The sequence below is a fragment of the Pyrus communis genome, chromosome 9, assembly GCF_041283825.1.
Source record: "Pyrus communis isolate YQ-2024b chromosome 9, ASM4128382v1, whole genome shotgun sequence".
Taxonomy (NCBI): domain Eukaryota; kingdom Viridiplantae; phylum Streptophyta; class Magnoliopsida; order Rosales; family Rosaceae; genus Pyrus; species Pyrus communis.
The window spans coordinates 11884010-11895141 of record NC_142573.1 but is presented as its reverse complement, the minus strand read 5'-3'; the positions used below and the strand labels follow the sequence as shown (position 1 = coordinate 11895141).

At 37.6% G+C, this 11132-nt stretch overlaps 1 protein-coding gene across 7 annotated transcripts; it reads left to right on the top strand.

Annotated features, from left to right (window-relative positions):
• The first annotated feature begins 3363 nt into the window (after positions 1-3363).
• Positions 3364-11132, top strand: LOC137739776 (exportin-T). 7 transcript variants are annotated; one of them, XM_068479481.2, is made up of 15 exons: positions 3364-5557; positions 5748-5837; positions 5974-6063; positions 6209-6313; positions 6609-6668; positions 6975-7037; positions 7128-7223; positions 7496-7660; positions 8253-8426; positions 8523-8588; positions 8674-8772; positions 9831-9977; positions 10517-10696; positions 10819-10861; positions 10961-11132. In XM_068479481.2, exons 1-13 carry the CDS (start codon positions 3833-3835, stop codon positions 10604-10606), a joined length of 2970 nt encoding a protein of 989 aa, XP_068335582.2. In that variant the 5' UTR covers positions 3364-3832; the 3' UTR covers positions 10607-10696; positions 10819-10861; positions 10961-11132. The 7 variants fall into 7 exon arrangements, with proteins under 7 accessions (XP_068335582.2, XP_088556068.1, XP_088556066.1 ...); XM_088699942.1 differs by having other exon boundaries at positions 3435-5557; positions 10517-10616; positions 10976-11132; XM_088699940.1 differs by having other exon boundaries at positions 3435-5557; positions 10517-10616.

Below are 11132 nucleotides of genomic sequence, written 5' to 3'. Positions count from 1 at the left end.
TATTTATATGCATTCCACCCACATCAATATTTTAATTTATTTAATTTCTTATGTAATTTTTATGTAATATGCATTCCACAGTACTTATGTAATTTTTATGTAATTTTTATATAATTTTTATGCATTCCACAATTCTTATGTAATTTTTATAGACACTACAAGCACAAGCATTCTACAATGCAAAGAACCATAACAAATCATTCAACAAATGGGAATGTTGGCAAATTGTCAAAGATTGCCCTAGATACAAAATTGTGGCAACCGGTCCAGAAGTTGTCATGCACGGTATGGGTCTACACAGTTCGCCAGAAGCAGACAAAGCCGAACAAGAAGCCAACACATTTGAAGACACGGAAGGGATGCCTGAACAAGTGCCAGAGACCCAACCGACTCGTCTGTCCCTCAGGCCTCAAGGTAAAAAGGCATCAAAGAAAAAAGGTAGTTCTTCCAAAAATGACTACACTAAATATATGGAGGAACTTACTCGTCAAGGTGAACTGAACATGGCATGGAAAAAGACTAGAGATAAGGAAAAAGCTGCTGCCCTGATAGCAATTATTGCAGCTACTGAGGCTCGTGATGCGGCGGCTGAGAGACAAAGAGAAATAGTTAATCGAGAGAACGAGATGATTAGAGAAGCACTTCATCGAGAGAATGAGATGCTTAGAGAAGAAAGGATGGCTCAAACAGATCGTGACACTATGAACAAGTCTCTAGTAGGACTGTCTCCGAATTCAAAATATTTTTGGACATCAGAAAAAAGAGATGTCGTGCGAAGGAGACGTGCAAGAGATGCCGAAACAAGTCAAGGGGGTTCCAGCTACAGAAATCCTAGCAACCAAGATCCTAGCACCACATATCCTAACTCCACAGACTTTATTTAATTTCTTATGTAATTTCTTATTTATTTTTAGAACTTTATTTAATTTCTTATGTAATTTCTTATTTACTTTTAGAACTTTATTTAATTTCTTATGTAATTTCTTATTTATTTTTAGAACTTTATTTAATTTCTTATGTAATTTCTTATGTAAACTTAAAACACCAAATAAAATTACATAAAACACCATTTAAACTTAAAACACCATTTAAACTTAAAATTACATAACCTCACCATTTAAACTTAAAACACCAAATAAAATTACATAACCTCACCATTTAAACTTAAAAAAAAAACCAAACACACTAAATAAGATTACTTAAAAAACAATACACTTTATTCTTCAACCACAAGCCTTATTTTAATTATCTTCGCCTTCGTGCAATCTCCACTGATGGTCAATCAAGTCATTCTGGCGAGCTATGTGCCAGTATGGCTCTTGCAATGAAGTGTATCGTTGAACGATCAATTCATTGTAACGTCCATCCCGTTCCAACGGCTCGTGTTGCACGGGATCTTCGATCCGGTCATGAGCATAGTAGATTTGTGTTCTTGAGTTGTTCATCGGATCCGGCTCGTATTCATCGACGGCATCATAATCATACTCGTCTTCAACAATCATGTTGTGGAGAATAATACACGTCATCATGATGGATCGAAGAGCCTCGACATCAAACATTCTAGCTGCAGCCCTGACAATGGCCCAACGAGCTTGCAGGATACCAAAACAACGCTCGACATCCTTCCTACACCCTTCTTGACACTTTGCGAAGTGTTTCTCTTTTTCACTCTGCGGGTGTGGCACTGTTTTGACAAATGTTGACCACCTTGGGTAAATACCATCTGCAAGGTAGTATGGTCCCTCGTATTTATTACCATTAACCCAATATGTGCATCTCGACCCACGCCCTTGTAGCAGTTCGTCAAACACTGGAGATTGGGCAAGGACATTTAGGTCATTCTGAGCTCCTGGAACACCAAAAAAAGCATGCCAAATCCATGTATCAAAAGAAGCCACCGCTTCCAGAATGATGCTTTTGGCTCATTTTCTATCGCCATAAGCTCCTTGCCATGCACTTGGACAGTTTTTCCATGTCCAGTGCATGCAGTCGATGCTTCCAATCATGCCAGGGAAGCCTCGCATCTCACCCTTCCTCAGAAGCCTTCGCATGTCCTTTGTCGTGGGTTGCCAAAGGTACTCATTGGTGTAGAGGGCTTCAATTGCAGAGCAAAACCGCATCAGGGACTCCAGAACTGTTGTTTTTCCTATCCTTGCGATCTCATCCACTTGATCTGCAGATGCTCCATATGCAAGCATTCGCAAGGCGGCCGTAATTTTTTGCTCAGGAAGAAGACCTAGAACATGAAAAACATCCTCTTTTTGCACAAAATATGGATCATGGTTGCAAACATCACTCATGATTTTAGCGAACAAAATTCGTTGCATTCTAAAACGACGTCTAAAAACATGATCAGGGAAAACGCTGTTGGGAATAAAATAATCTTCCAAGAGATCTTTACCTCGTCTTTCCCTTCTTCTATCGATGTTTGCCGCACGTCCGGGTTTGGCTATCTGACCCATAGCTTCCATGATACGGCGGGAATGTGAGGCCTTCCGCCTTCTATGGTGATCATCCTCATCCTCCTCCATTGCGAAGACCTCATCTCCACCTCCACCTTGGTCAAGATTGACCAATTCTTCATGTTGTGCCAACAACCTTTTCTGCTGCTCTTGCAACTGTTTATACGCTCTCCTTGAAGAAGACATTGTAAGAACTCAAGATTTGAAAACGATAAAGAAGAATTCTGAGCTAAAAAAAAGGATTGAGTTTAGTGTGAGGATGGATGTAGGGATGTAGGGTTTATATGGACAAAAAAAAAGAAGATGAGGTTCTGGACAATGCCACGTGGCACTACGTGATTGGTTGAAAATCTTAGCGGAAATCTATTCAAAAATTAGTACGTTCGGATAATGACACGTGGCGTGACGAGATTGGTTAAAAATCTTATCGAAATCTTGCCTAAATTATTGTAAACAGGAAGTGACACGTGGGTTGTCGGGATTGGTTGAAAATCTTAGCGGAAATCTATTCAAAAAATACTACGTTCGGATAATGACACGTGGCGTGACGAGATTGGTTAAAAATCCTATCCGAAATTATAACTATTTTTTTATTTATTATTTTATAAAAAAATTATTTAATATTTTAAATGGACTGGGTGCCAGCGCATTTTGTAGGGGTGAAGATCGTTTGTGCCAGCGCATTTTTAGACTAAGTGCCAGCACATTTTTTTTGGGGTGGAGATGCTTTGGCCTATTACTGTTCATTGAGTCTATTATTGTTCAATTAAGTAGATAAATGGGCTGGATGCTGACGCAAAGTGGATAGGGGTGAAGTTGCTCTAATGAAACCACCAGGTAGTCCTTTTTAAAAGAATTTTTTTTTTCTCTTCAATTCTAAACCCGTCTCTACCTTCCTTCGTACTTCACGGTCGTTTCTCGCTCATTCTCTCTCTCTCTCCCCTATTTAGTATCTACTACCTCCGGAAGACTGAGAAGACCAAACAAAAAAACTATAAATTAAAACCAATCCAAATCAGCCTTCTAGGGTTTGCTCTCCAACACACAAACACAAAAGCCACGGACACAAAAACCCTAACTCCCTCTCTCTCTACCACATTGATCTTCCAATTGATCCGATCCAATCCAATAAAGAATAACTTTACAAAGGTAAGCTCTTCCATACCTCTCAATTACTCTGTCCATCTCTCTCATTCGATCTCAACCCTTTTGAATCATCGTCGGATTCTGGAATCCCAGAGCTGCCCTTGTGAAAAACCCAGATAGGAAAACCGTAATTTTGTTGGAAAAACACCTAATCGGAGCTTAAAGTTTGAAACTTTGAGAAAAAATTTAATTGGGTTTTGGTCCTGAGGGTGGGTTTTGGGTCCATGGATGATCTCGAAAAAGCAATACTTATATTGTTTGATGAGTCGGGCACCGTTGATTCTGAGCTGAAACAGAAGGCAAAAGACTACTGTGATAAAATCAAGGAGGAAAAAGCGATATGTAGTGTTTGTATTGAGAGGTTGTGTTTTTCGAGTTTAGTTCAAGTTCAGTTTTGGTGTTTGCAGACTCTACATGAGGTTATTAGGGTCCGGTACTCGTCGATGAGTCTAGATGAGAGGTTTTTGATCAGAAAATCGGTGTTTTCGATTGCATGTCTTGGTGGGTTTGATGATAAGAGTGCTGGTAGGGTTTTAGAAGGTCCTGCATTTATAAAGAATAAACTTGCGCAGGTTTTAGTGACTTTGATTTACTATGAGTACCCATCGATTTGGTCGTCAGTGTTTGGTGATTTTTTGTCACAACTGAATAAAGGCGCAGTGGTGATTGATATGTTTTGCCGGGTTTTGAATGCTCTGGATGAGGAAGTGATTAATTTGGATCACCCTCGGACACCTGAGGAACTATCAGTGGCAGCGCGGATTAAGGATGCTATGAGGCAGCAGTGTGTAACACAAATAGTTAGAGCCTGGTACGACATTGTGTCTATGTATAGGAACTCTGATGAAGAGCTTTGTGCTAGTGTATTAGAATCAATGAGGAGGTATATCTCTTGGATTGATATTGGATTAATTGTGAATGATGCCTTTATCCCGTTATTGTTTGAGTTGGTTTTGGTTGATGGGCTCTCCGAACAACTTCGTAGTGCAGCGGCTGGATGTTTGTCAGCAGCAGTATCAAAAAGGATGGATCCACAGGCAAAACTACAGCTGTTGCAAAGTCTTCAAATGCGTCGGGTTTTTGGACTAGTAGCTCAGGATAGTGACTCAGAGTTGGTTTCTAACGTAGCTGCATTGATTACTGGGTATGCAGTTGAGGTTCTTGAGTGCTTTAAACGGTTGAATTCTGAGGATGCTAAGGGTATTTCAATGGAGCTTTTGAATGAAGTTTTGCCCTCTGTATTTTATGTGATGCAGAACTGTGAGTTGGACTCAACATTTAGCATTGTGCAATTTCTTTCAGGTTATGTTGGCACAATGAAGACTCTTTCCCCACTGAGGGAAACACAGCTGGGTCATGTGGGTCAGATTTTGGAAGTGATCCGTTCGCAGATCCGCTATGATCCTATGTACCGTGAAAATCTAGATATATTGGATAAAATTGGAAAAGACGAGGAAGATAGGATGGTGGAGTTTAGAAAGGATTTGTTTGTGCTGCTGCGTAATGTAGGTCGTGTAGCACCTGATGTCACTCAGATATTTATTCGAAACTCGTTGGCTAGTGCCATTAGATCATCATCAGACTGGAATGTTGAAGAGGTGGAAGCTGCACTTTCACTTTTCTATGCATATGGTGAGTCAATAAATGGCGAGGCAATCAGAACTGGGAGTGGTCTATTGGGTGAATTGGTACCAATGCTTTTATCTACAAGGTTCCTTTGCCATTCAAATAGGCTAGTTGCACTAGTGTATCTAGAAACGGTAACAAGATACATGAAATTTGTTCAGGAGAATACCCAATATATTCACATGGTTTTGGCTGCCTTTCTTGATGAAAGGGGTATACACCATCCAAATGCCAATGTGAGTAGAAGGGCGAGTTATCTGTTTATGAGGATTGTGAAATTGCTGAGAGTGAAGCTTGTTCCTTTCATACAAAATATTTTGCAGGTATGAGACGAACTGTCGTTCTCCAACTGCATTCCTATACATCCACATACTTATATTTCAGTTCCTCCGCACTTGATTAATTTGCTTTCATCTTTTCTTTTTATCTTCTGTGAATAGCTTTCCTAAATTTATCATTATTTTTCCACCTTCACTCCATCTCCGCTAAACTAATCCAAATGGATTTCTTCAGAGTTTGCATGATACAGTTGCTGGGTTTACAAGAATTGATTATACATCAAAAGAGCTTTCGGGGTCTGAAGATGGTAGTCACATTTTTGAGGTATTGACTTAATACTTTTTGACATCTGTCAAGCCTTTTAATGTGTGTGCACGAGTGTTTATGAGATGCAAGGAAGTTTTCTCAATAGAGACGGGGTGCTCTGTTCCATTTTAATGTGTATTTGATCTCTTTGCAGGCAATTGGTTTATTGATTGGCATGGAAGATGTACCACCAGCAAAGCAATCTGATTATCTCTCTTCACTTCTCACTCCTCTTTGTCAACAGGTTGTTGAATTTGCACATATAAATACATAATTGCATGGCAGTCACTCCTCCTCCTTCACACCCTCAAGATATTTTGTTCTAACTCAAATTAAGAACTGAGTTAAATTGTGAACTAAGCATTTGACCTGGTCTCCCTACTATCTAGGTTGAAGCATTGCTCATGAATGCCAAAGTATTGACTCCAGAAGAGGCACCAAAAAAATTTGCTAATATTCAGCAGATAATCGTGGCGATTAATTCTCTCAGCAAGGTTCTTCAACATCCTCTGACCCTTTAGTTAATGTGTTTCTTGGCCCCTTCTTTTGTACTAAATATCATATGCTTCTAAAAAAGTTATAAAAATTCTTGATCAACTCGCTTACGATGTTTGGTACCGTAAAAGAGGAGTTTTTATGTTGTAAAGTTTTTTTTTTTTTGGGTTGAATATGTTGTAGCTTATAATAGAAGTATAAAAATCCTCAGCCCTTGGCCCCTCTTTCTGCCTTGCCTTTGTAAGCACTATATGGCTTCAGAAAATTAACTACTGAAATTTATGTACCACCCAGGGATTCAGTGAGCGTCTTGTGACTGCTAGTCGACCTGCAATTGGTCTCATGTTCAAGCAGGTTAGCATCTATACCTTGTTTTTTGGGCTCACCTTCCTTACAGGGTCAGTTTAGTTTTTCTGAATGATTTTTTCCTCTGATTAGAATTGTTGATTTGGGGCTTTATGAGTTTGTTGTGAATAACTGTTTCTAGACCTTAGGTTTTTCCTATTTGATGAACTCTATGATCAGCAATCCTATGCTTTCTGATATTCAAATGCAGCTTTCTAACATTTGATATTTACAATTTCCTTTTTAAGTCTTCTAATTGTGTGATTAGAATATTTTCATGTTTTAACAATATGCGTGTTTCCCCTTGTTATCCAGACATTAGATGTTCTCCTTCAAGTACTGGTTGTGTTTCCTAACGTAGAGACTTTGCGCAGTAAGGTAAGGAGTCCTGTGTGGGATACCAGATGTAATTTGATTTGGAATTTATCATCTGCACTTTACCCTGATGCTGTTGTAAGTGGTATCCAGGTAACATCATTTGTACACCGTATGGTGGACACTCTAGGAGCATCTGTGTTTCCTTACCTCCCAAAGGCACTGGAGCAGTTGCTTGTGGATAGTGAGGTACAAAACAGTTATAACTATGTTCTTTACTTTTGAGTTTTTCGTTAGATCTAACTTTAACAAAATGCTTTTTTGGTAATAAATAGAGAATAAATTTTTGCCACTACATAAGTTTATTTTGCACCAGTTGTCTTTCCGTTTTGCACCAGTTGTCACCGAGATATATAATTAGAAAATAACAGTTCTGTGCTACATAAGTTTATTTTGCACCAGTTGTCTTTCCGTTTTTTTGTTCACCAACAAGATTTGATTATGGATTTAATTTGATGCAGCCAAAGGAATTGGTTTGTTTGCTTCTGTTGCTTAATCAACTGATATGCAAGTTCAACACATTATTCCGTGACATACTGGATGAAGTATTTCCTGCTATTACTGGTAGGATATTAAATATTATTCCAGTAGACACACTCCCCTCAGGACCTGGATCTAATACTGAGGTATGATTCAATGATCATTGGTGTTTGTAGTTCATAACTAACTCTGAATGCTTTTCCAGCATTAGATTACCTGTTCCTCGTACTAAGTATATGATCTCTCATAAATTGAGTTTTATGATAACAGTGAATGTGCCTGCTTTTAGAAGTCTTATCTGTTAATCTCATAAAATAATTATACAAAAGTGTATTACTTAAATGAGTATTTTGCGTCTTTCCTTCTTTTTAAGCGATATTAGTGTGTGTTTTCTTTCCTTAATATTTGGTTTTCATCTTTTGGCGGGGGGATATAAGAGAAAAATAGGGAAAAGAAGACACCAACTTGGGCAATTTAAATGCTCAACATTGAATTAAAAGTTAGTGTTGAGTTAAACAGATCATATGTTATAATATTCTCCATTTCCACTTATTCTTTTCCTATCTTGATAGCAATGAGTTTGATTGTGTGTACATATTTATTGCTGTGAAAGCTTCTGTGGATCCAAAACTATTTTGGTGCATCATTTTGAAATTCGAATATTACTTGAACAGTATAGAAAATTGGTTTGTTGAATCTCAAGGCTGGAACGTTTAATATTCTTCATTCTTTTTGTAGGAAAATCGGGAATTGCAAGAACTTCAGCGAACATTGTATACATTTCTTCATGTGATAACCACACATGATCTATCTTCTGTATTCCTATCCCCCAAAAGTAGGAGCTACTTACAGCCAATTATGCAGTTGCTTTTGTTAACATCTTGTAAGCACAAGGATATTCTTGTAAGAAAGGTATGTGTACAAGGTTTCCCTTTGTATGTTTGGTTCTTATTCATTCTAATTACTCTGCAGTAGGATAATTTCTAATATAATATTTCTTTAACTCAGGCATGCGTTCAGATATTTATTAGGCTGATTAAGGACTGGTGCGCGATGCCTAATGGTGGAGAAAAAGTAAGAGCTTAACTTTAGTCCTTCCTCCTGCTTGATAATGTTGAAACATATATCGTTTCATCTTAAAATGGTGTCCTTGTTTCAGGTACCTGGTTTCCAGAGTTTTATAATAGAGACCTTTGCTACAAACTGTTGTTTGTACAGCCTGCTCGACACCTCTTTCGAATTTCGTGATGCAAATACTGTAAGATTTGAATTTTTACTCTTTTTGATATTTTTATTGATAGTTTGTCTTCTTATACCATAGAGTAGATACACCATAAAACATAGAGTAGACTTAGTGGCTGACTAGAAATTTAGAAAATAGATCTCAAGATGGGGATATTCTATTTAAACGGTGTTTACTTATCTTAGAAGTCCTTAATTTGAAATGAAAAATTATAGATTAATGAAAATTATCATTGAATTGATTTTTGCACATGTCATGTGTGTTAAGAGGAGATTTGATTTTGGAGAAGTTCTGGAATCCATTTATGTGGGTGTTGAGAAGTTGAGATAAAAGTGTGGTAGACTAGGTAATAAGAGCCGTTAGCTTGAGTTAAGCTACAATTGAACGGATTGTTTTGCACTTTCTTCCGCAAGGGCCAAGGTCTGGATTGTAAGTTGGCACTTGGTTTGTGGCGTGTGTTCTTAGAAATAGGAAGAAGCTGAAATCTGTTAACTGTTGTGTTAAATCTGTATTTGGCTGATCTCTATAGTCCGTCTATAACTTTTCTTATTTACATAGGTTTAAAACAAGTGCCATTTAAGCAGCTGTATTAGGTATCCTTAAGAATAGGAAGAAGCTGAAATCTGTTACATAACTGTGATGTTAAATCTGTATTTGGCTGATACATATCAGTCTATAACTTTCTTAGTTACAGCTGTTAAAACACGTGGCATTTAAGCAATTAGCTATCCCCAGAAGTTGGAAGTTCTACATGCAAGAAAAAATATTTTTTTGTTTATGCAGACTGGTTATTTCCATTGTCTGTTAAAGAAAATTACACATAAACATTGCTCAATAAAATACAATTGAAGTGCATAATGACTTTCCTGCGTGGAGTTTTGTATTTTGGGTCTGTATAACTTGTATTTCCCATTGAGGTTTGTTGCAGATCTTGAATTAGTTTTGCTTTGTCAGCATTGCATTGTTTTGAGAAATTGTGTTGGCTTAGAAATCTATTGATATTTGTTATGGGTCTTGGATTAATTTTGTTGCTTCATACTTACCTTTAAGATTCTTATTTTCATCTGTGGCAGCTCGTTTTGTTTGGAGAAATTGTACTTGCTCAGAAGGTTATGTATGAAAAGTTTGGCAATGATTTTCTAGCTCATTTCGTCTCAAAGGGTTTCCCAGCAGCACATTGCCCCCAAGATTTGGCTGAGAAATATTGCCAGCAGCTGCAGGTATAAAAAAAAAGTCAATGTAGATTATTTGGAATCATGAGTTTTGGTGGACCAAATAGAAAAGTCTCTCTATTAATTAACTTGTTTTTGCATGGCTGCCTATTCCACTTGTAACACCGGCTAAAAGAGGTCTAGACGTGCAAAAGATGTATCTGAGCAGGAAAAGAGGCTTCCCTCTTCTGATTCAAGAAAACTGGACTATAACCAATGTTGGGGTAATGAATGGATAAAAATTACACGCACTTGAAAACCAAAATTAGTTGATTAAGGCATATACCCATTCTCGAATAAGTAAGGAATTGGCAATGGGTGCTACTTTATTTAATGTTGTAATCTCCTAGCTTATCATTTAGTTTAGGCTTCTAAAGAATTGGTGAATTGACTTGTCTCTCCGATAACCAAATTGCTGTAGTTAATTCCCAGTGGATTTAGGATTGGCTTACGAAATGTTCCTAAAAGTATATTTGCTTGAAGAAAAAGGCAGAACTGAATATTTAGTAGGACAGTACTGATTATTCATTGCTCATTCTGTTATGCAGGGTAGTGATATAAAGGCATTGAAGTCATTCTACCAGTCACTTATTGAAAGTTTGAGACATCAGCAGAATGGGAGCCTTGTTGTCAGATAGCATAGTCACAGTTGGCGAATGACATTATCTCATGTCAGAATGTTCCCGGTTTTTGTTACAATTCTGGCAATGCATTTTTGTTCACCAAAGGTAGTGTAGCTTGTCTGTGTGCGCGTGCGTGTGTCCGGTGATTAGTTGTATCTATTTTGGTTTGAAATATTTTATCTTCGTGTATATCTTCTATAACGCACTTACTCTGATAAACATTTCAGGTTCTTTCTGTATATAGCTTCTCTGCGGCTATGTTTTGAGAAGGTATAGCTTCTTCGTATTTAGTTTAAACGGAATAAATGTAATGTGAATGACTTGTAAAGTTGCTCATTTGTTCTTTTTTCCCTTCCGATTGTTGTGCAGTTGATTGTTCTGCAGTTGCATATTTACGGAGGAAGTTCTGTTACATGATGGAGCTGCCTAGTCCGAGATCAAGGTCCTTGTGTTTTGCGCCTGTATAATGATAATTTTTTTTCTACCTGATCTTGTAAACCTCATAAGTTTTGTATTCTTTTAGTCGTTTACGGTTTTCCAA